At 39.5% G+C, this 26,281-nt stretch overlaps 1 protein-coding gene and 1 long non-coding RNA gene across 5 annotated transcripts in view; one reads left to right on the forward strand and one right to left on the reverse strand.

Annotated features, from left to right (window-relative positions):
* The window catches only part of CA10 (carbonic anhydrase 10), a 343,800-nt gene extending 322,374 nt beyond the window's left edge, over positions 1 to 21,426 (forward strand). For all 4 annotated transcript variants that reach the window (XM_043496470.1, XM_038371154.2, XM_038371155.2 and 1 more), the window contains 5 exons: positions 4,408 to 4,503; positions 7,112 to 7,184; positions 16,611 to 16,765; positions 19,961 to 20,135; positions 21,083 to 21,426. In XM_043496470.1, coding sequence (XP_043352405.1) covers positions 4,408 to 4,503; positions 7,112 to 7,184; positions 16,611 to 16,765; positions 19,961 to 20,135; positions 21,083 to 21,105 — 522 coding nt within the window. In that variant the 3' untranslated portion in view covers positions 21,106 to 21,426. The remainder of the gene's footprint in view (positions 1 to 4,407; positions 4,504 to 7,111; positions 7,185 to 16,610; positions 16,766 to 19,960; positions 20,136 to 21,082) is intronic.
* LOC122456587 overlaps positions 1 to 26,281 on the reverse strand; it is a 177,169-nt gene that overhangs the window by 8,038 nt on the left and 142,850 nt on the right. The window contains exon 8 of the long non-coding RNA XR_006275534.1: positions 6,573 to 6,658. This is a non-coding gene — a long non-coding RNA (uncharacterized LOC122456587). The remainder of the gene's footprint in view (positions 1 to 6,572; positions 6,659 to 26,281) is intronic.

Consider the following 26,281-nt stretch of genomic DNA (forward strand, 5'->3'; position numbering starts at 1 on the left):
AGTGTACAGCATTTGTACAAATAGGATGACCAGATGTCCCGATACTAGGGGCTGTGTCTTATATAGGCAATTATGCACCTCACCCCAAAAAAAGTGTCCCAATTTTTCACACTTGCTGTTTGGTCACTCTAAGTACCAACGTTCCTCTGGATCAGAGTGTATTACAGGAAAGAGAGATTCATTATAGGACAGTGGATAAATTAACTAGGGAGCCAATTTCCCATCAGGTCAAGCCTGTTAATTCACCCACGCATAGATGCCCACTAATCACCTGCAATTTGAGCTCAGACATTTGGCATGGATTCTAGAGCCCCATTCCAGCATTATGATTTCCCTTCACTCCACCTGTTAGTCTTGATCCTACAAACTCTGTCTCTGGAATGGGAACTGAGTGTTTTCTCGCTGTTTCTGCATGTTGTCCTCAGTGGGAATTCTACTTACAAAAGAAAGATGAAGTTGGTATCTTATCTTTACTTTACTCAGTCCGGCCAGTCTTGTACTCACAGTTTGGTTCATTAGATCAACAAAAGCTGACCTAGGTAACTCAGGGACTTGCTAGACAAGAAAATCCCATCTAAAGCAGATTTCATGACTTATTTCCTCACAGATTCACTGACCGACTTGGGCTGCTGGAGTGAATGCTAGTAAATAAAATCAGAATGTATGCTGCTGAGCTTAAGAGTGTCAACAAGGGCACAGTCCCTATGGCTAAGATGTTATAAAAATTCAGTAACATCACAAGCTGATGACTAATAAGCCTGGAACCTCTGGTTGCAGTTTAGTGAAAACTCTCATTAATTCTTGACAAGACCTTTAGAAGACATGCCACAATAGGATAGTTAATGCTTCCTCCAACTCTGCTGGCTCTCAAAGCTCATGGCCTACTCTGACATTTTTTCTTCCCGCTTCCAGGTTGTTTGTTTTTGTCTTGCTTAAAAATTTCCTACTGTGCCAGTTGTAAGAAGGTCAACTGATAGTTCACAATCCAGCAGAGGAGAAAAATAGTAAAAAATTAATACATTGTCAACCATTTTGACCCTCACATTCAGGTTTTTTTGTTTTGTTTTGGATAGTTAAATGAGAGTTATAAAAGATAAAGCTGTATGCCAAGGGTCCAGGCCTGCTCAACGTACTAAAGCAAACAGGGAATTTATAACCTCATCCAATATCCTTGTGGCTGAGAACTATGCCTTTATTGAACATGTATGTAGGGGTTGGGTGTTTTACTTTATGTGAATCAGGGCAGCAAGATCAGGCATTTGCACATAACATGCCAGATGCATTTTGCAGTCAAGGCACCATATAGGAAAAAATAGCATCTGAATACCCCCAAAGTTTATAAGGCATCATTTATTTCTCAAGTTATGAGTAATGAGGCAGTAATCATGTAGGTTATGCTTGATTTAGAAATGTATGCCATAACTTTGATTGCTGCTGGCTCACATGTTGATGGACGTACATATTTTGATGGTAAACAAAGGCCTTAACATTATTATTTTTAATAAATACATCGCAAAAAAGTCAGGTAACTCTTGCTACACCAATCTTTGCTACTGTATCCTTGCACAACTGGGGCACTAAGCATTCTATCCGTCATAGGGACAGAGTCATTGTGGTTATTAAGCCCCATTTTAGCAAGATTTTTTTCCCATGATCATCTCATGTGGGGAAAGCCTTCTATGGTGCAGCTTCTTTGCTGGCTATAGAAGACTTTAGCCATTTGGAGGGTAAAAGAGAATCTTTGTTCTGATACTGATCTGATGTTGTGAGCTAAGCAGAACATAAACTTTGTGAGTTCAAGAAGTATGAATGGAACAAAACTTTTAAAGTTTCTTTAAATTCAAAATTCAAAGTTTAATTCTGCCAACATTATTTGATATGAATATACAGAAGTCAGTTTGTGTTCTCATTTCAGCTGGTATAACTCCTTTGACCTCATAGGATATCAGGGTTGGAAGGGACCTCAGGAGGCCATCTAGTCTGACCCCCTGCTCAAAGCAGGACCAATCCCTAACTAAATCATCCCAGCCAGGGCTTTCTCAAGCCTGAGCTTAAAAACCTTGAAGGAAGGAGATTCCATCACCTCCATAGGTAACCCATTCTAGTGTTTCACCACCCTCCTAGTGAAAAAGTTTTTCCTAATATCCAACCTAAACCTCCCCCCACTGCAACTTGAGACCATTTCTCCTTGTTCTGTCATCTGGTACCACTGAGAACAGTCTAGAGCCATCCTCTTTGGAACCCCCTTTCAGGTTGTTGAAAGCAGCCATCAAATCCCCCCTCATTCTTCTCTTCTGCAGACTAAATAATCCCAGTTCCTTCAGCCTCTCCTCATAAGTCATGTGCTCCAGCCCCCTAATCATTTTTGTTGCCCTCCGCTGGACGTTTTCCAATTTTTCCACATCCTTCTTGTAGTGTGGGGCCCAAAACTGGACACACTACTCCAGATGAGGCCTCATCAATGCCGAATAGAGGGGAATGATCTCGTCCCTCGATCTGTTGGCAATCCTCCTACTTATACAGCCCAAAATGCCATTAGTCTTCTTGGCAACAAGGGCACACTGTTGACTCATATCCACCCTCTCGTCCACTGTAATCCCCAGGTCTTTTTCTGCAGAACTGCTGCTTAGCCAGTCGATCCCCAACCTGTAGCTGTGCATGGGATTCTTCCTTACTAAGTGCAGGACTCTGCACTTATCCTTGTTGAACCTCATCAGATTTCTTTTGGCCCAATCCTCAAATTTGTCTAGGACCGTCTGTATCCTATCTCTACCCTCCAGCATATCTACCACTTTTCTCAGTTTAGTGTTATCTGCAAACTTGCTGACGGTGCATTCGACACCATCCTCCAGATCATTAATGGCTCCAGTGGAGTCATTCTGGATTTTCACCAGTGTAACAGACAGCACAATGTAACAGTTTTTTTAAATTTTAAATCTGAGTTTAAATCAGAATTCCCAAATTCGGGAAATATTGTCTATTTTCTGTGCTCATCTTAGGTCCAAGTATTCAGATACTAAAATGTAAATCATTAGCTCAGTCCTTTTCTACCTGCCCATGTGGTCTGTAGCTATATGAATCTACTACCCAAAGTTCCTACTTTAAGTCAGCAGTGGCCACTCTGATAGTCTGAGCTATAGAAGTGCGGTGGAGAATGCTTCCTGACCAGATGTTGGGGGAGGATCATTTCTCCCAGTTGCTGGTGAGCTACCTCTTCTTAAATCCCATTTTCTATGGATTTGCAAAAGGGACAGAGATTTATACCTTAATGAGATGTGACCATTTTCTAAAATCTATTATTATTACATAACATACATGATGCTCTGTACCTGGCATAATATCACACCAATTAGCACACAGTGAATCACTATAAGTTCAGTCAGGATCGTAAAAATGCTTTTTTATGCCATGAAGGTATTTTCTTTTCTTTTTTTTTCCCTTTGTTTGTTATTGCCAGTGGATTTTTTTTCTCCCATTAAGTTAAGTTTAAATCATGATGACCCTCTGAGGGTCTAGGGTTTAAATTCCTAATGCCAGGCTGCTAGGCTTTTAAAAATGCTGGAACAGTGGCACTAATTTTTCAGTCTTGGTTGCCTAAAGCGAGGCATCTCAGTAAGTTACCTGATTGTCAGAGATGCTGAATACCCACTGTTCCCTCTGACTACTTTGGGAGTAAAGGGCATTCATCACCCCTGAGAAATCAGGTTATTTATTACTATTATTTATACTGCAGTAGTATCCAAAGGCTTCCATCAGATTTGAGCCCCTTGTGCTGTGTGACATACAGAAAGAGAAACAATCCCTGCTCCAAGCACCTGACCATCGAAAATACAGATTTTAAATTAAGACAAGATGCAGCCAAGTTGATGCAACAAACAAGCAGGAGGAACCAGGGAAGACAAGCGTTGATGACAGGTGCTTAACTCGGGGCAACCAATCTGGAAAATTTTGGCCAATGACATTAGTCTCTTGAATTTTAAACAGCTACAAAGCGCAACAACATTTTCTTATATGTTTGTGAATATATTTCAACCCCTAACAGCTCTGAGTTTGAGCTGATGCTGAAGAGTACATATTACTTGATGCCTATGGCAACTGTTGTTGCATCAGGGAAATTATGCCAACCCCTGCAGTGCACTTCATATGTGGTAAATTCACTTAACAGCAATTTAGAAGACGACACCCTGGTGCTGTGCCAGTTTGAGCCAGATGGTCACTGAGATTATTAAAATCATGCATGTTGCAAAAACCTCTGAAAAATTGCACTGTTAGAAAGTTTACTAGCATGGTATGGATCCTAATAAAAACAAACAGGATATATATATATATCTCAAAATAGTATTTACAGACAATACACGGTATGATTCTCCACTGTTTAATCATAATTTCCCCCCCTGCGTCTTTTAGGTTCAACTAATCCACTATAACCATGAGTTGTATACAAATGTCACAGAGGCTGCAAAAAGTCCCAATGGCTTGGTGGTAGTTTCTATATTTATGAAAGTAAGTATTTAAATTTCATAAATATTATCTAATGTTTAAATTATTGAGATTTTGCCATGAACAGAATTTTAGAATTAGCACTAGTCACCATCATTTGTATTGTGTCAGTGCCTGTTGTTTCAGTCAAAAGTCAAGAGACCCCATTGTGCTATGCATTGTAAACTCATAATTAAAGAGACTGTCCCTGCTCCACAGAGCCTGAAGTCTGGTGAAACACACCAGGTGGGGGGAAAACAGTTTGGTAGGGAGGACAAGGTACAGTGAAACAAACATATTTGATACAATAAACGGCAGCTATAGCAGTTTATAGTTTCACATTAAGATGCTCAGAGAAGTTATTAATTCTGCAGATTTGAGGTGTCTGAAAAGATGCAAAAGTGAATATATAATTAAAATTAACCCTTTTCTTGTGGGGGTGAGGAGTGGGAAGAGAGAACAATTGCATTTTAGAGGAGTGGTGACTGATTATAAATCAAGAAATGAGTTTCCCTACCAATGTCATTTAAAACACCTTAGATTATCAAAACTGGAAGAATGTTGAAAATCTAGTTGTCTTTTACTTTTTTTGCATTTCACACAGGTAGAAGAACATAAGATTATTATCTATTAGCCTTCATACCAGACATACCCTCTACACTCCCCTACATCTGTTGTTAATACTCAGAGCTTATTCAAACACTTTAGAATCCTCTTCTCCTCTTATCACCTCCTTGCTGCAATACATGTGTTATACCATTGTGTATCCTCCACCTTGCCTTACTAAGTGTTTATTGCAAAACATTAGCTGCTCCTATGAGGGGAAAAATGATCTGATTTACTATGCACCTCAAAGTATCTAGCCAATGTTCCCAGAAATTATATAGAGTCAGTCTTTAAAAAAAGAAAAAAGAAAAGAAAAATCCCTTTTAGTATACTCTGATCTAAATTTATAAGGATCAAACTTACTGTCAAAACACCAACCTCATAACTAAAATATCTATTTCACCAGTTATCTTGGAAAGTTGGACCTCCTTGCTGCCTTTTGTACAGCTGTAATATTTGAGGTATTTGTCAGAAAGATCTTCAGGTTATCTCTTTCCTCCCTGATATACAGTACTGTGAGGCGAGCCCAGTGAGTTAACTGTAGTTTGTGCAAAGGGGTAGACTCGAAGCATCTCCTGGATAGTGCCCACAATTTTCAGTTCTGTGTGAATAACTTCATTATTCCTGTGTACTACTTTAGTTGCACTCCTAATGTAATGAGTAACCCAAAATGTAGAACCTGATTTGTTGTTTTCCTTCACACAGATACTTGGGTCTTTGTCTTCCATATATAGTGACAGTGCATGCTTTGTTTGGAATGTCTGAGTCAGTGTAAATCATTCCCTGAAATAATTGTGCATCAAAATAGACAAAGTGTTTGATGGCCACTGCACAGAACTGTTACATACTGCCAAATATTTCAGTAGGTTTAAATGTTGAGGGGTAAAAAAAATTTCACAGAGAAAAGCACTGAATGCACCAGATCCTATTCCATATACCACTCGATCAGGCATGCCCTAGCCACCTCCTGATATTGGGGGATTAGCTGATTCGGGGGAGAATCCCTTGCTTGTTCCATGGGGAGGAGAAAACACAATCTGGGGAAACAACTACAAGGATTTCAGAGGTTTCCTGTTCCTCAAATGGTGAGGATTCAGAACAGAACCTTCCCAATGCTTGGGGGCAGTTTGGAGGTGGGATTCTGGTTCATACCCATAATGGCTCTATTATGCATTTTATGATATTTCCAAGCTTCACAATAAAAGAGTTTTGAAACCTGCATGTGTCACAGCAGCATCCATCCAATCGCTAAGAAACGTACTGTAACTCAGACAGGACAGGACAGCAGGGAGAATTGATTAGAGTGCCAGGAGGCCAGGTACAGAACCTCAACCAAGCTACATAAATGTGTTGTATAAACAGGACTTTAGAAGGCATGTACTAAGTGACAACAACACTTGTTAGCTCTGCCATTCACAGTGCAATAAAATATCCCAGGATGAATAGCAAAACTAAAATGCCAATACGCATGATATTCTACATACAACCTTCCACAGTATGCAATTCGCTCAGTCAGACTTCTCTTGCAGCCTGCAAAGCCTGGTGCTGGGAATCTCACAGATAACATACAATTCTAAATAAAGATAAAAAGTGACTAGAAATAGATACAACAGGGAGAGGAGGAGACCTGAAATAGGAGATACAGGAGATGTCACGTGATATGACATTGAATATTCTGAGAGAATACCAAGTGCTAATCACCTATAAATCCACCCAATTCAATTATGCTGAGATCGAGACCCTATTTCACATTTTTATCCATGTGTTTATTTTTCCTTCTATTTTCCATTGAATTTATTTTTAGATGCAAACTTTCTGACCACTTTTGTTTGAGACATATCCATCTATAGTTCATTATGCCTCTCCCCACAAAAGTCCTGTAAAGCAATCACATAGCTGCCCTTTTTTCCATACTTTTCTCTCTCTCTCCACACACACACACACACACACACACACACACACTCTATATTTTCCTTAAAGGTGAAGCTTGTGATTAAAGTTTTTGACATTCATTTTTCTCCCTTAGGTGTCTGAATCATCAAATCCATTTCTAAATCGCATGCTAAACAGAGACACCATAACAAGAATAACGTATAAAAGTAAGTTTCTTTTTATTCACCAGGATTATCAGCTGCATGTAGTTAATGTAAAAGCATATTTTAGTGAACCACAGGATGTGAGGGACATCTTGTAATGGACAAAAACTATAAGGTTTGTATTGTCAGTTATCATTTGATAAATTTGGAGACATAACATAATCAGAAGAACCTAGTAAAGGCATCAGTCCATATAGTATGAATTTGGAAGTTCAAAGCATACATTGTGTTTGAAAGAGCAATAAATTAAAGTAAATTCTACAAATATACATATACTATTCTTACATGGGGGAAATGCATTTGTGTTAAAAATGAAAGTTACATGTGGAACAGTGTGGATTATATCAAATCAGAACATATTTTAATTCACAAAATAGTACCTAGTTCCTTGTTTCATGATCATGTATATTAACATGCAAGTGGGTATTTCCCATATTATTCAATATTAAGCATTGGTTCCTTTTTATTAATTGCATTTAAAAATATGCTATTTCTACTGAATTGCTACTGCATATAACGGTAGTAGTATGAAGATGTCATGAAGGTAAGTATTGTACATTTGTTGTATGTGGAATGCATTTAAGTGAGAGCGTTAGTAATTCCATTCCAATGAATGGAAAGCTAAAGCTTAAATGTCAGCTACCAATGAAGGTAACTTTAAGGCAGGAAAAATAAAAAGGTCTTGATTGAGCAAATTAAATGTCTTCTCTTCGGAAATCCTAGCGCTATTTTGCTTCTGAAAACTGGGAAAGTATGTAGTTCAGTGTTTAGCTAGGGGACTGGCTATCAGGACTCTTCTGTTCTATTCCCAGTTCCGTGGCCTTGGGCAAGTTACTTAAGGTATCTGTGCCTCAGCTTACCCATCTATAAAACTGAGTTTACCACCATAAACCTCACAAGGAGTTAGGGTTAATTTTAAACCTTAAAGTCTTGCAAACCTCATTTGCTTTGGACTGAGCCTGAAACTCCAAGGCACTCTGAAAGATCCATTAAACCTTGACAAGTTTCATATTCGTAACAAAACTTGCCTGATCTCAGGTTTGTCTGTGAAAGGCTTGGAGAATTTCTTCTAAATACATATTTACTATATGCATGCTCCCCTATTATGGGACGGATCATGCCCTCCTATGGAAACCCGCTTTTTCCCTCACCTGCAGTGGTTACAACATTAAGAGGAAAAGATTAATATATTAAATTTCAGAAAGGGACCATTATGATCATCTAATCCAGTGGTGGGCAACCTGCGCCCATCAGGATAATCTACTGGTGGGCTGCAAGACGGTTTTGTTTACATTGACCATCCACAGGCATGGCCGCCCGCAGCTCCCAGTGGCCACGGTTCACCTTTCCCGGCAAATGGGAGCTGTCCCTGCAGCCCACGCTGCTTCCCACACTCCTACTGGCTGGGAACGGCAAACCACGGCCACTGTGAACTGCGGGCAACTGCGCCTGTGGATGGTCAATGTAAACAAATTGTCTTGAAGCCCACCAGCAGATTACCCTGATGGGCTGCAGGTTGCCCACCTCTGATCTAATCTGACCTCCTGCATAGCACAGGCCATAGAATTTCAACCAGTAATTCCTACATCTTAAAATAGCATATATATTTTAGAACGACATCCAGTCTTGATGTAAAGACTTCAAATCCTGGAGAATCCACCATATCCCTAGGTAAATTGTTCCAATAGTTAATTACATGCTATTAAAAATGTGCAACTTATTTCTTCTCCCCATATAGGTACTTATGAAAAGGGGGAGAAGAAATTAAAGAGACAAACTTTTCCCTCAGATCTTTCCCTCACTGGATAGGGTTTTCTCCCCACCCTTCGAGAAGTAGTAGGGGGTTGGGCCAAGTTTACAGATGGTCTGCTTTCCTTCCCCCAGTTATCCTGGCAGACAGCACAGCTTCATGGTAGCTAAAATGCTAGGGTTTCTCTCACCAGCCACTGCCCCTAGAATACCCTGAAGGGATGAATCACAGCACAGTAGTAGTTAAGACATTAACTTTTCTGAGGATTCCCTGTGGAGCGATAGGAAAGAGATATGTGTTCCCCTTGCTGATTCTCCAAATCCTGAAGTATGGATTCCTGGGCCAGCAAAATACTCTTCAGGGGCCAAACAGACATCTGGACTATGCCACAGCGGAAGCTCTTCCTCCTCTATCCCCCCAAACACTCCCCTCTCCCCAAAAATCTATGGGAGGGAAGCTGCTTCTGTCTAGAGTGTAGATACCATATTTTTTAACCTTTCAATGATTGTTTTTCCTTTTCTCTGAAAACAAAGGTTGAACTATGAAATCTGTTCCAATCACACTGAATTTAGGCCATGAGATGAGCCATGAATTTAGGCATTAAGGTGAAAATGCAGTAGGTAGGTAGTTTTAGATATCATAGTCAAATGTTACTGGACCCATTTTAAAATTTTAATTATGGTTAACATTGACCTTCATAGCTGTTAAAATCAAGCCCTAAATAGATACAGTGCACAATGTGCTGCTGCAGTACATTGAGCTTACTTTCTGCAGTAACAAGTATTGATTAGAAGTGTTTTTAGTGCAAATTGGGAATGTGAAAAAGTTATTGAAAGTAATTCTGCAGTTGCCTTGCTTGATGGATTATAGTGTCATTGCTGAAAAAATAATATTACTTCATATATTACAAGGATTTCTATGCTGCATTTAACAGCTGGGATTTTTTTAACTTGTGCTTTAGGGATCCACAGTGAATACTCGGTGTACTCTTAACAAAATGGCCAGTCCCAATTACTTCAGTGAGAGCCTGGCCAGAATGACAAGTATAGATTGGGTCCAAAGTCAGGCACAGTAAATAGGGCAGTTTAAGCAATGATTAAAAACGTAGTAAGAGATGTTTAGACTGTTACATAATAAGCCCAAGGACAAAGTGTGTCAAAAGGGGAATTTGAAACGCAAGAAAATATTAATGGTTAAAATGGATGTACCTTACCCCCCTTGGAATTCCAAAGTGGATTTTAAATGCCTGTTTTATTCTTCTTTCAGTGGCTCAGCACAAAGAATTGGATTTGAGCAGGTTGAAATGACTGTTCTTTTAAATAGACTTAGTCAGGAACTATATGAATATCTCTAAAGAAAAATTGCTTTAATATTCATGTTTAAAGTAGGGCAACTGAGGGGCTGAAGGTGGTTTACTTTTATTTTAAAACAGCAATATTGTTTTTTAAAACTGTGATATGCCACGTTAGTTTACACTTTTGCTGGTAGAAGAGCCCACACTTCACTTAACGTTGGATAAAACCAGCACTTCAGCTTCCAAGGAATCTGTGCAGAAATTAGGGCTTCATGTGCTGCACCAGAATTACTGCCAAGAAGCCATCTGAAAGGGAAAAGCTGTTGAATTTTGGGCTTACTTCCCTAAATTTAATGCTTAACACTTAACTGCCTCACAGGGGAACGTACGAATAAGTATCCCAATCTTAGATTCGGCCAAGACAATTTTTGGCCAAATTTATGGACAGAGTCTCAAATTTCAGAGGCTTCCGTTTTTGGATGCCCAACTGTAGACACCAAGGAATTAAAACTTGGGACCACTTAGTTTCCTATCCTCTTCTTATCCTAATCTCTAGACTGTGCCTTTCTCCTGTTGGATTATTGTTTTTGTATTTGGTTTTACCTCAGCACAGGGAACTGGACTAGATGACCTCTCAAAGTCCCTTCCAGCCCGACATTTCTGTGATTCCATATTATGAATCTGAAAGATCCAATGTGATAGAGTAGTTTTTAAACACTATATTCTCTGTAAAATATCACTATGTATTTGATTGTATTTGAACCCTAACTATCCAGACTCAAAAGCCCAGTCTTGCTCCCACTGAAGTCAATGGGAGTTTGCCACTGACAGTACTGGGATTAGGTTCTACCATTTTAGCATGTTGCATTTTTAATTTCGTAAAGGAAAGTACGTAGCTTAAATAGTTTCTTAAAGAGGGCTAATTTTGTTGTATGTGGTTCTTGCTATGAAGCAGGGGGGATTAGGAAAATTAACAAATGCAGAGAAAAGAATGAGAATTTCAACATCCGTAAAGAAAATTGTCAGTGTCAAGACCTTTATGTAAATTAATGTGAAAGCTAATGAAATGTAATTTGTGTAGAGAAAAGTTCATGAGTTCAGAAATTGTCCTGAGGCATAAGCAACTCAAGATAAACAGAATGTGAGTTGCAGATAGGAATGATGCTTAGATTTTAGCAAAGTCTGAAAACGGTTATTACAGAAGGATATTGACAAAGGATGCAGAGAAGCCTCACCCAGAATAACTTTGAACATTATGAAGTATATACCTTCAATAGAAGTCATATATTTTAAAACACATCACATGAAAGGGTGACAGTCTATTACTATTGAAAATGCAAGATTTCTGTGACATATCTACTAGAAAAAAAACTTGACAAAGATATGGAAAAATGGGAGTGGTGGGAAGAAAGAGTGGTGGGTCAAGGCTTTTCTCAGCCACATTCCTAGGGGAGTCTGCCTATTTTCAGTACGAGTTTGGACCAAACAAGGACCCAGTTCAATATTTGCTTTTATTGGGCTACAATATTTTCTTCCACCTCTTCATTACCCTTTTCATCCCTTTCCTGGGGCACATTAAGATGGAAAGAGAAATACTACCTCTTCTGTCATTCCCATGAATTGCTATTTAGGGGGTCTGTAGTATGCACTGTTCACTTTCTTGCCATAAACGTGCTCCAGCTGAAAACAGATGTAGTGGATCTGGTTCATCCCTGGTGTGGCTCCATTGCTCAGAGTTTCAAGTGGAAAAAATAGACCACAACTTAAACATAATTCAACCAAAGCATCAATGTGGGCAAACAGCTCTCAGATAAACTGAATACTGGTCAGCCCCAAAGAATCAGATTACATCTTGTGGCACCCTGAGACTCAAACAAGGTAATATGGGGCCTGATCCAGAGGCCAGTAAAGTCAGTGAGAGTCTTTCCATTGACTTCAATCAGCTTTGCATCAGACTCAAACTCCAAGGTATTTTTCCCCCTCTGGGTCCCACAACCTGGTAGATAGCTCACTTCTAATCCTGTTTACATGAATTCAGGGTGTCACCCAGGTCAGGCTTTATCTGTGCTGGAGTGTTTAAGCTCTTACTTCCACTCTGTATAGAAACTCCGTGTTCCTACCCACCTCTGTCCCTGGTTTTTGATGGTCTAAATGCAACCCTCACACGCTCAGTTGGTTGCTCCTGCTAATCTCAGCCTTGTGACTTCCACTTAAAGCTATGTCGTTTATTTCTTGGATGGGATACACAGAGCATTGTTATTTTATAACTGCAATTCAAATCTGTGGAGTTATTTGCAACTCAAATGGCACTTACTGAATGCATTATATCACAGTAAGCAAATAGATCTAGGAGTGGGAGAAAAGGAGTACTTGTGGCACCTTAGAGACTAACAAATTTATTAGAGCATAAGCTTTCGTGAGCTACAGCTCACTTCATCGGATGCATTTGGTGGAAAGGAGTGGGAGAGCGGCACATCAGGAAATACATTAAAAATTATTTAGGGAGTAAATGGTGTTTGACTCCTTCATAGGTACACAAGGGAGGCAGAAAGCCCAAGGATCTCCTGTTCCCCATTCAGAGGTATATCACAAAGGGAGTCCTCACATTTAGGAAATGCAATGACTCTACAGTTACTTCTACCGTATGCAAAGGGAGCCAGGTCTAGTCCCTACAATTCTACACCAGAGATGGGAGTAACTGCTGCACTCTCCCCAAGGGTATTGCATCATCAGCCAGGCTCTTCTTGTGTTCCCAGAGGTTTTGCCAGAACCACATGGTTTCTTGGACTTCACACTAGAGTGGGGGTGCCCCACTACAGCTCAGTACAGCCCTTTGTTATATGCCTCAGTCCTGCCCTAGATCATGATGACTGTTGTCTGAGGGGACTGAACAGAGCTACTAATGCAGATTAAAAATCCACATTAAGAATAATAGGCTAAATTCACCATTGGCATAAAACAGGGGCAATTCCACTGAAACAAGTAGAGTTTCCTGCATTTATACGAGCAATGAAGTTGACTGTATGTCTTCCCCATTTGATACTTTGCTGTATTGCGTCTAGCCTAATTCTCGTAGTGCCCACCTACAGCAGAGCAGGTGAAATAAAAAAAATGTGAGCCCAAAAAAACCATAAATTATTAATATCCCAGATCTTCACTAATTTCTTAGGTTGGCTCCTGGTAGAGACTTTAGGGCAAATTCTGCTCTCATTTAAACTGTTGCAAACCCATTGAAGTTCATATGGATGTCAATAAGAGAATGTGGCCCTTGAAGTTCGAAACTATCTATTCTTACTGATTCCATGCCATTTAGAATGAACTACACCAGTCTCCCTGGTTTATAAATAATTAGAAGGATGTTCATGTGGGGGAAAGAGGCGTGTAATGACTCCTACAAAACAATCATGGGCATGAAAAAATGCATTCCACGCTCACTAATTCCAGCAAAATTATTGCTGCACTGCTAAATTTTTTTCCTAATAGGGTTTAGGTGTATTCAGTCTTCTCTAGCTGTTAAAATTTAACACCATTCTAGCTCAGTAATGCAACAGCAATGGTTTAGCACTTTCATCTGGAACATTTTTTTGGCTTGAAAACACATTCAGAATCCCAGGCCCTAGGCCAATGGAGGCTGAACATGTTAACAAAGATGATAGACTCAATCACCTAGGTGAGAGTAATAGTGTGTTCCACTCTATTAGTAGACCCGACAATTGATATATAGAACTGCATTCATATTGACTTCAAGTACAAAGAGGGGTGGGACTTCAGATTTCTTTCAGCCAAGAAAGTACACTGTGGAAACATCTTTCCTGAAATAATGAAGATTAAGTCTGAACGGATTTTAAATAGATATCAGGCCTGATCTTGTGTAACCCACTGATGAATGTGTCCAGTCTCTACCCAATCACTGGTGTTTGAATTATATAGTCCCAGCTAGGGAGACTTCACTGTTTAGTTCATACTGTAGCAACTCATGCATTTAGCTCCCTAAATCCCCAGTGTGTTGGTCAAGATAGCAGCCATCACATTTGCATTCCCTGGGCACTCCAACCATCTACTGCCTGAGACAGGAGTTTGTGATGCAAAAGGGTCTTTTTTTCCTCTCCCACACAACATAGAACAGGTATTTTGCCTGAGTAAGCCATATCCTTTAGCAGCAATCTCTCAAACGGAGATGAAATATCACATTTTTTAAGCACTTGCATGCTTCCTTGATCATTGCTTTCTTTTTGGAGGGTAGGAGAGGGAAATAGAGGAGGAAGGAGTGGAGGTTGTTTGTTAATTGTGCAATACCATGAATGCTGATCAAGGACATTTTATGTAAAAAATGTTGCAAATGAGGATATTGAAACAATAGGTACAGATTTTATTATACTAGTGACACAAAGTAGAGCATAAATAAAGTAAGTTGATATACTTCATGACTGACACCTGGAGAAATGTGGCTTCTATGACACACATACTGCAGCTGAATCAAAGACTCAAGTCATTTACTTCCATTGAATCTTCACATGCTTGACCACACTTTCATGACTATTTCTGCTGCTGTCATAGAAAAGAGTGCAACTGGTGAAACGAAGTAACTGCCTGACTTCTCAGCTGTTTAAGATGAAGCCGTCTACACTGAACACTTTGGCTAATAAAAGCTAAAATTTAGCTTGAATTTCATAACTTTCTTAAAAGTGAACACAAAAATATATTTACAGTTTCAAGAACTCTTCCCCCCCTTTTTCTTTTTTCAATAGCTTGTCTAAAAGATGTATTGATTGTAAATTAATTGCTCATTAACATGCTGTTTTTATTCTAGTTAAGTTTACAATAAATGTTGTATGGGAAACTTCATATAAACTCAGTGGAAAGTCATGACCATTCTGATATAGATTAGAAGTGATAGACTAGAGAGCTCAGTCTAAAGCACATGATCAGAAATCTTGCCCTGGTCTACACTGGGGGCAGGGGGGTTGATCTAAGTTATGTAACTTCAGCTACGTGAATAACATAGCTGAAGTTGACGTACTTAGGCTTACTCACTGCGGTGTCTTCACTACAGTGAGTCAACTGCTGCCGTTTCCCCGTCAACTCTGCCAGCGCCTCTCGCGGCGGCGGAGTCCAGGAGTCAACGGGAGAGCACTTGGGGGGTCAATTTATCGTGTCTAGACTAGATGCAATAAATAGATCCCCACTGGATTGATCGCTGATCCGGTGGGTAGTATAGACATACCCTTATCATTTGGTTTCCACTGCATTTGCTTCCATACCTCCCCGTTAATGTCAATGTGAGGTCCTTTCATTTACTGAAAGGAGAAGAAATGTACTTAACCTGCAGCATGGCAGCACACTTTCCTTGCCCACATAGTATTTGCTTAACACAAGAACCATACCAAACACACTACATGCAATTGAAAGCAGCCACTGAGATTTCACCATTACTTCATCTTACCAGACCAGCTTCCTCAGTGATGCATCATATTGGTAGAGAAGACAGTTGACAAGTTTAAATGTAAAGTACCCCAGCATAACAACTAGTAAGGAACTGTTGGAGTCTGAAATGCTGCAGAGAATCCTGGAAAATCAGAGTTACAGCTTTGAAAGACTTGCAGAAAGCGCTGTAGAGTCAGTGTTATGTAACAGCAATAATACATACAATATAGCAGGTTTGAGGACTCCTAAAAGTTATATCAATTTCTAATCAGATGCTATCACATGTCCATACTCTGCAGTCTTCTACAAAGGGATACCTCATTAATACCACAGAGGATATGAAAAAAGTGGGAAGGCCAGTAAGTTTCTTTACAGCGTATTTTCTCACCTCCTACTTGAGCATTCCAAGTGTATACTGCAACCACTCCCAGTGTGCTCATTAAAGGACAGCAGGCTTCACTGAGCAGCTTTATCATCATACATTAACCTTAACAAGGCGGAACAATGTTTTCTCTCAAACAAGGGTAATTAAGCTTTAACGCTCTTGGTGTTCCCATGGTTTTGTTGAGCAAAAATTATTCATCTCTCCAAAAATATGGAGAGTCTGCATTCTCCAAAGGCTGCTGCATCCAAATCAATAAATACAACTTCAACCAGCTTTAAACCCAAATACCTAAAACAGGGCCAAATTCTCACTGCAAATGCTTGTGCTAAACTCCCACTGAAATCAACAGAAGCTGGGAGCAAGCATCTAAGGGCAAAGTTACTATATTAAAATCATAATATCTGTTAATGTCCATGTGTTGAAGAGTCAATTTGTACAGAGCACAATGTATATTCATTTGACTTTCTAGTTCAGTAAAACTAAGGTTGAGATTCTAGAGTAAAAGGCATGTGCAACAAAAGTTTGTCATGTGAAAATATTGCTTGATCTAGATCATTTTTCCCCTTTATTCTCTAGATGATGCATACTTACTGCAGGGACTTAATATTGAGGAACTTTATCCCGAGACCTCTAGTTTCATTACATATGATGGGTCCATGACCATTCCACCCTGCTATGAAACAGCAAGTTGGATAATAATGAACAAACCTGTCTACATAACAAGGATGCAGGTAAACTAAAACGAACATAATGGACCTAGTAAATGTCATCAGAAGAATACATATTTTAAATATATATTTTTGTAGCATCATATTTGAAATTATGTTTCTCTCTTTGGTTTAGTGTGATACTGTATCTTAAACAATGTTTGTTTTGTAATTTCTGCACAAGGGGGTGCTAGAATTACTAAAAAATACGCAAGTGCAGAAACATAATTGGGACCCTCCTATACTAGGTCAGAAAAGATAAGAACATTAGAAGAGTGAGGATTGTGGTCTGATGAGGGATTGTGGCAGCCAGTTTATGCAATAGGACTCGAGCTAGGACAAAGAGCCTTTGGGGAAGGCTCCAGTCTACATTTTCTGGCTCAGAAAAAGATGGCAGGATTGATGCCAACATGTGTGTCAAAAATATGGAAGATAGGCCTTTGGTTCCGGAGTGACATATTGAGGGCTACTGTTAGGTAGCAGCAGCATAGAGCAAGCAGTAGGCGCTAGATTCATTCCATTATGTAGGCCAGCTGGGGACCACATTGGTGGAAAATCTTGGCAGCACAGGTTCAGTTGCTTTCAACCCCCCCTGAGAGCGCCACGAACAGCTGATCTTCAAGTGTGGGTGCCTGGGAAATGGGGGGGTCAGAGGGTGGCATCCTCTGGCAGCAGGCCGCAGCACTACCAGTGTACCTGCGTCACTTTCCCTTCTCAGAGTAACCCAAGAGCTCCACTTCAGGCTCCCTTGCTTAAATAATATCCCTCCTTGGGACTGGTTTGTTACCAAAGCATAGTTCTAATAGTCTGTAACAAAAGTCCCAAAACATAGTCCATATCATCCCCAGTCCACATTGTCCTTAAAACCCCTTTCTTCTCAGCAGGAAAAGCACCAAAGCCACCCCCAGCCTCTCTGCTTAGAATGCATCCTCATCATATTCTGGTGTCTTCCACCACACATAGGCTCCTTGTTAGTCCCCTTCTGTCCCTTTGCCAGGACAGCCACCCCAGCCTTTTCAGCTCAAGTGCAACCCCTCTCTTCCCAGCAAGAACCCCCACAGCATCTCTGCTGGGAGATCATCCTGGCCAGAGGAGCATCCCTCACTCCCCCAGCCCTCTCACTGATCCCCTGGGCCCAGCTCTCTGGTGATGCAAGCGGTTAAGCACTTATGTTGCACCCCTGCCTTCAGCCCTCTCTAGTCCTCAGCATCAGCTCTCTTGGTTAGGAGACAACAGGCACCTCCCTCTGCTCCCTCCTCCTCACTTTCGCCTTCCAGCCCAGGCTTTCTGGCTTGGAGAGGTCAGCTGGCGAATCCCATTTGCTGCTCTCCTGCTTCAGTCTCTCCCCCTCCCTGCAGGAAATGCATTCTGGCTCTGGCAGCTCTCACCTATGCCTTTTCCTGACACTCACTCAGATAGCTCTGATTCACTGGGTCTCCCTCTATCAGATTCTGCCTGGTCCTTTCTATCCCCCAGGTACTGCCCTGCCCTCTTAATTGCCCAAATGGGAGCCTATTTTGGCAGAGCACTGAACCTATTTAATTTACTGGGGCCAACCACTGTGTGACAGGTGGCAATGTCAGCCAGGGGATTCACTGATTCACCTCATACCCAGTGTAGCCTCCATTAGTGAAAATCCTACGAGCCCTAAGCAGATCTTAGAGCTGTTTTCTCACCTGGTAGAATCCTCAAGAACTGTTAGAAACACAGACTGTCCTCCCCCAGAGTACAGCAGCTCCAGCTAACATAGCAGAAGTTATCTAGTCAAAGGAATGAAATAAAGGATTAGAAATCAGGGCTCAGAAATCACATTGGGGCTTCAAATCCTGTCATCTTTGCCAATAAGATGCTACCGAAAGCATGCAATGTATTATAACTGCATTGTATTAATTCTGTCCAACTGTGCATGGGTTTGGGGAATACAATTTGTTGTTTTATTCTAAATGGGTAGAGTAATTTAGGGGAGGCAGTTGAGAGAAAATGGGTACACATTATACATACTAAACTTCCCAACGAACGTGCATGTTTTCTACAATAAGTATTTTTGTTACGTTATTACAACAATAATGTAAATTGTTTAGTAGAAAATGAAGATCAAAAGGTTTCTATAGCCTACACTGGTACTCAAAGGACATCATCTCATGGTAGCTGCTCCTTGTCAGGCTTTACTGGTTAGATGCATACTGCAAATTGATTTAATGGAATACATACTAATTATACAGTATACTCAAACTTGAGAACTGATGCAAGGCGCAAGATTTCCCTTTAAGTCATTAGCACTTCTATAACATGCAAAACACACCTACCAGTGTAGTTCTCTTCAAAACTCTCCAAGCTCATTAGATTCCCCCACTTTCGCACTACTCTAACTAATGAGGTAGCCACCAGGAGGAAATGGTAATGAATAAATGCTCTTTAACCTTTAGATTGCCACTTCAAAAGTCATCGTTGATGGATAGCTGTTTGGTCGTTTGCAAACCAGCTGCTGGACTTTTGCCCACCCTACAAATACCACCTTGAAAATTGGCAATTTTGTTAGTAGTCATGATAGGTAAAGACTATCCCATAAAGGAGTCCCAGGTCAAGGCCAAAGCTCATTAGGAGGGCAATGTAAGGAAGATTGCACTGACCAAGGTTGACCAAGGTAGATCTTTTAGTGAATAGAGAAGATTTTAGTCTCCAAGACTGTCAAGTCCCATTCCTTCCAGAAGCACTAAAATACAGATGTGATGCCAATCAGTCTCTGCATTCAGATTTCTGTGGCATAACCAGTACTTGGGCACTTTCACCCAGAGCTGTCTTCTCAATAGCAAGCCAGAGTAGTTACCATAACATCTTTGGGCAATTTTCTCTCATCATTCACCAAATTCCCTTTCTCTGCATCTGCTGCCACTATCTAGTACTATGGATTCCATTTACTTCCTGGTCAGCCAAAGCTCCCTCATGACAAAGGCTCTCTTTACAATGGGGCTTAGAGAAACAGGATCATGACCACAAAGGAAATGGTTTTGTGTTTACTTAAGGTATCCCAGTTGCCCATGGGTCTAAAGATATGTTTAGTATAAACTGAATCTCTGTCAACCCACCCTAAATTCCAAATCACAAAAATATTGTTAGTATACTTTGCATATAATGATTAATCTAAATAGCTTTCAATATTGTTTACTTAACTTAGAGTGAAGAATAATACTACAGGTCCTTGTTTTGTGTTTTGTACAGATGCATTCTTTACGACTGCTAAGCCAGAATCAGCCATCACAGATATTTCTGAGCATGAGTGACAATTTCAGACCAGTCCAGCCTCTCAACAATCGATGTATCCGAACTAATATCAATTTTAGTTTACAGGGTAAAGATTGTCCAAACAACAGAGCACAGAAACTACAGTACAGAGGTAGGTTTTACATGAGGCACTCTCCAGAAAAAAGAGAAAAGGAGTACTTGTGGCACCTTCGAGACTAACAAATTTATTTGAGCATAAGCTTTCATGAGCTACAGCTCACTTCATCAGATGCACAAAAGCTTATGCTCAAATTAATTAGTCTCTAAGGTGCCACAAGTACTCCTTTTCTTTTTGTGAATACAGATTAACATGGCTGCTACTCCGAAACCTCTCCAGAACAATAATCTCTACACCTATGTAGAGCTCCTTTCCTCGGAGGATTCTTGTTTGATTTACATAATGTTTTAGTAGCAGTGTACAATGGGACATATCAAAGTGAATCAATATATAAATAGGCGGGATAGGGTCTGAATGCAAGTGTCAGATTTCAGCGATCAAGTTTAGAATATCTGAAATCTGAGAAGTTTTACAATGATGCAGAGCATCATAACACCTCACTCCAGTTTGCAAAAAGAAAAGGAGTACTTGTGGCACCTTAGAGACTAACAAATTTATTTGAGCATAAGCTTTCATGAGCTACAGCTCACTTCATTGGATGCACCTTAGAGACTAACAAATTTATTTGAGCATAAGCTTTCGTGAGCTACAGCTCACTTCATCGGATGCATCTTTTCCACTGAAAAATGAGTGAAGGCAGTGAGGAAGGGGTAGAAAGGAAAAAAAATTCTGAAAAAAGGCAAAAACATGACTAAATATTTCATTTTCCAATTTAAAAAATTATAATAATTTCCTATTGAAAAAGATATTTTTCATTTAAAATTTTTTGACCAGCTCTAGTCTAGTGGTAAGACTAAGAGCCACATTCTCAATTCATAATTTTGAACTTACTCAACAACTATTTTCTATAAAATACAAACATTGAAGGCACTTAATTTTAAAAATCAGCAATTTTATATTTGGTGTTTTGTAAAGTATAACTGTTACTACTTTTCTTTCAGTAAATGAATGGCTCCTCAAGTAATTAAGACAAACAGGAAGAACTCCTCACCTCAGTGGAATGCTACTACTGTGAATTGACATAATCTAGAATGCATCCAGTCTCATTCACTCTTTGGATTCATGACAGTATGTGCAAACATGCTGCAAGAAAAAAGCTGCCAAGATGGAAACGTAACTAAAAATTCATTCATATGATTGATCGTAATAAAAAAAAGAAAGAGACAATAACTACAGTAAATGTGATTACAATTTTGATACAGTTTTCCTGAACTAATTTAGCTTCACAAAGAAAGACTTTTCAGCCTTTGTACATATGAAATTCTTTCTTTCCTCCCCTTCAAAAGAAAAAAAAAAGTGGCTCCGTACAGCATCAAAGTGGAGTTGTGTTCTGTGTGCCAAGTAATCCTTGGAAAGCTCTCATTATATCCCTATCATTAATGGATACTGACAAGACAGAACAAGAAGATTGTAGAGGAAACTTATTTCTCGGTTATGATCCTTCTGTTTATTTAATTAAAAAAGGACAGACATTGAGAGATAAGTAGTGTAAATATATCACAGCAGAATATAAAAGAAATTGAAATATATCCCCCTTTGTCACATATCTGTAGTAGGATTTGCCAAAATCAGAAATGATCCATTTTCTGTTTCTTGTTTTACAAAGGTCATACATTGTGTTTGGTTACTATTAACTCAATAAATGTGTTTAACAAATTAATTTAGTACACTTGCTTTGGTTTATTTTTCCTTTCTGAAATGAAAAGCCCCTAGCACTTGAGGCAGCTTTCCTTTTCTTTTTTACTTCCTTTGTTTGCAGCCAGTTTAACTGAGTTAATGGCAATTAGGAATGTATTTAACAAAGCTAGTATAACTTTAATTCCATTTTATGGTTCATCATTAAGAAAAATTAGGCTCCAGAAGCAGAAGGCAACTGAAAAATGCTTTAGTTTAAAATTACCATTTCCCGGTTTGAGTCCATTATTGAGACATACAAATTCAACCTTGTAAATTGCTGGAAGGGATATATTTTCTTTACAGATGTAGCAGGAGCTGACCAAGTTAAAGCTAATGCCTTTTTTCTTGTTTATAATGGTCATTCACTGTGTTTGGTTACTGTCAAGAACTCAATAAATGTGTTTAACAAGTTCACATGTGCATATTTTTGATGTTCTTGTATATTACCAATGTTAAAGTTGTCTAATCAGTTGGGTCTCAACTAACCAGGAATCATCCCTCTCTCTGTGATCTACCATGACGGCTGTCAAGTGGGGGTAGCCTTGTTAGTCTGTATCCAGAAAAACAACAAGGAGTCCAGTGGCACCTTAAAGACTAACAGATTTATTTAGTCTTTAAGGTGCCAACGGACTCCTTGTTGTTGTCATGACAGCTGTGATCCTAATGGGGATGTTGCATCTGATAGAGCCAAAGGTGAAACTATCAGGGGCCAAGTATTCTTAGTGGCTGAACCTAGGGTGTGGAATTCCCTGTCACCAAATATCAAGATAAGCCCAATTTTGCAGTCAGGGCACAGTGTAAAGCCTCTCTTTACACAGACCTCCCTTCAATAACAACAGGGGAACAGCAGCTAGCAGCATTTCTCTTGGAGACAAACAAGCAAGAAAAAAAGGCCGCTTTAAGAAAGCATCATAAGTGGTTGAATGGTGAGGATGGAATTGATGTAATTGTTTATAGTGTGCATGGCACCCAGCTGGTGAAAAGTGCATTATAAATACATCAGCTAGATACACATTATTGCTTAGCTACACTCAATTATATGGCGGTCAGTATTATTTTCTTAGCTATAGATTTGTGTACATGTTCTTATCCTAAATTGAAAATATACACTACAGTGTCAAAGTTCGTGAGTACTGAAACCAGATAAAAATGTGAACACCTGGACTCAATGCAACCAATCATCATCACTTCTGCAACCCCACTGACTTTAAATGTGAGAAATTAATCCTGAGGCGGAAAAGGGCGATGCCAATTTCAAGTGGCATTGGACAGAGAGCTACACACACCGCTGCATGGGGCACTGAGTGGCAGTTTGCCATCATTCCATAGTGTCACCTGTTGTAAGTTACAACCTGCTGCTGTCAGTATATCTGTGAAATAGCTGGCAGCTGTTCATCTGAGTTTGTCTGGTGACAGAAGGTAGTAAAGATAAGCCAGGTCTCCATTATGAAACTTTTAATAAGTAATAAAACCTTTTTGGTATTTCACCGAAAGCTAGTTGAGGGGATTTTAGAAAGAAGAAATGATATGATAGAAAATGCTGTTCCCAGCGATTCATGCTGTGCTTTGGATTAAGTGAAGCTGGTATATAGAAGCTTGCAAATAGAGAAATGCAGTAATCACATGGGGATATCGCAAATGCATTTGTCAACATTTCCAAATCCATTTTGCAAACTAATGGATTCCATATCAGCAAGATTTTTTTTAAATGATAGAAATAGTCCAAACTACAGCTCATGATCATTTGGGTATGTTCATATCTGGATTCACAAATCAGAGCAGCCCCTTACCATGGGCCAAATCAAAACTCTGAACTCCAATACCCATAAACATTGGGAACATATAGATCATGATTCCAATTTTGCAGCTTCTCTCTCCAAAATCAAACAGAGCTGAGCATAGATACAGAATGTCATTACACAGGCATAACCTGGCATGAAGTGGAACCCCCAATATCTATAGCCAATCAACAAGACCTGTAGATAGCAGTGCATTCTCAGGCCACAGTGATAAGAGACTGAAAGTGCCAAATGAAAAACTGAAATGGCAGAGTGCTAAGACAAAGGTCTGAGTTATATAAAAAAAATCCTACACAGATCAGATGCAGACTTGCTGATAGAACCCATAGGGGAATGCTGAGAGAAGCAGGAATGCGACTTGGGTTGGGAATCCTAACCATACTTTTTTTGTACGATACCACTACAGGGCAGAGTTAAGGTTGTTAAATGTCTTAACTTTGCATTTCTTACCTTACCCTTAAAATAAATCCAAACATGGTAAGGTAACTGTTATTCTGGCTTTCCTAGGTTTATTATGGTTGATTTGGGGATAATTACAACATCCCAGTAATTTATTTTTATCCATAAATAACCGATCCACTCTTTTACGTCCATCTTAATGTAGTTTTTATGGACATAGATATAAGGGCCAACGGAGACATTCAGCCTTGGATGCAGGTTCAGATTCCAAAGTGAACCAGTGTTAAAACCAGGTTTAGACATGAGATTTTGACTCAGGCCCATCTCTATAATAAATTCAGAGTTAAGCAGCTGGTAAAGCTGAGCAAAAAAATAAATAAACGAACTGCAGTTTGTAGATATTATACCAAACTGTTTTATAAATTTTAAATGCAAGAAAACTACAGAAAAAGTAAGAGCCCAACATTTAGTACAGGGAAAAGGGAGAGCAGAGAACTATATGGAAAGGTTAGCAGAATAAGGATGAACTCTGGGAAATTTACATCACATTTGGTTGTACAGTGTTTGTGTCATCATTAACAGGAGAAAGGAAAGTAATGGGAAAGATATTTAAAACTGAAGTGATATTTCCAAAGCCTAGAGAATGGAGGGGAATCAGAATCCATATGGAAATTTGCTAGTATTGATGTCTAAAGTTGGATTTAAAAATCAACAGGCCTAAAGGGAGAAAATGAGATGATACCATTTATGTCTCAAGTCTAAGCAAGATTTTCCTCAAGATTTCTGCATGCAGTTCGTCCATTTGAAAAGGGGAAAGAGATGTCCCCCTCGCCCTTTGGCACAAATAGTTTAGATAGGTGGCTTTAAAAACCAAACTCCCCATGCTCCAAAGGCTCCTGGATAACAGACCAGATTACCCTGGAGAAATAAGCAATTGCAAACTACACATCAGAAAGGTGATCCTGGGCATTTTCATAACTTGAACATCTCTACTGTATAGTCCTAGATATTAGGTCAACATGAGAAGTTATTGGGGAAATGGCATATTAATTATTAAAATAGTTGAAAAAACCTGTTTTGAGAATATATAAAGAGGGAATGAGAAAGACAGAGACAGAAGCACGATTGAAAAAAAATGCTTGCAAAATACACTAGAAAATGTGATAGGAACAAAGAGAAATCAACTCTCCCTTTTCCTCTCTCCTTTATTTCCGTTTTAATGACACAATAATACAGCAGCAAGGGAAGTTGATTTCAGGTCTTGATTCCTTTCAGGCATAATTTGAAATTTGACAGTAACAAGGAACAACATTTGGTGCCAAAGTTTTGCCAGACTGATGGCCCCATTCATTAAACATTTATGCTCTACGCTGTGTTCCATGTACTGAAGACAAAGCCACAGAAATGAAATTTCATCCAAGCACTGTCCTCGCTCTTCTGATGAAGATGTTCAGTTGAAATGCTTGAATTAAAAACTAAAGCACTGACATTCTGTCAACTGATTTACAAATGAACATTTCAACAGGGGTGGGTAGAGAGGCAGTTCTGTGAATTCCTCTCTTTAAAGAGTGCAAAATACAATCTCTCTTAAAGGAATCTTTACCAAAGGGTAAAGGAGAGTCTGAATTCTGTGGGCAAGGATTTAAAATCATTCAAATGGCAAGCTACCAGCAGAATTTTGTAATTGGCAATCAAGATTGTTATGCTTTTGCACAAGGCTCATCTGCATAGACTAGTGCCTGGCGCTTCAAGTCTGAAAGAAAACCAAGTCTTCCACAATCAGACTCTGCTTAGCCTGAGGGAACATGCCATCAAATAAAGATAAAATAGATGGATAGGCTGTTACGATACCCCATGTCACCAGACTAAAAGCCAGCAAAACAACATGGGCCAGTGAGATTCAGGTCTCATGCTGCTGTAAATCTGGAATAACTTGTCTGACTTCAGTGGAGCTACACTAGTCAATGAAACTAAGATTAGAATTTGAATCCACATCCTGAAGAAAATCATGGTGTCCCTGCTAGCTACCAACCTGAAAAAAGAAAAGGAGTACTTGTGGCACCTTAGAGACTAACAAATTTATTAGAGCATAAGATTTCGTGAGCTACAGCTCACTTCATCGGATGCATTTGGTGGAAAAAACAGGGGAGAGATTTATGTACACACACACAGAGAACATGAAACAATGGGTTTATCATACACACTGTAAGGAGAGTGATCACTTAAGATAAGCCATCACCAGCAGCAGGGGGGGGAAAAGGAGGA

This window comes from Dermochelys coriacea, chromosome 14 (genome assembly GCF_009764565.3).
Source record: "Dermochelys coriacea isolate rDerCor1 chromosome 14, rDerCor1.pri.v4, whole genome shotgun sequence".
Classification (NCBI taxonomy): domain Eukaryota; kingdom Metazoa; phylum Chordata; order Testudines; family Dermochelyidae; genus Dermochelys; species Dermochelys coriacea.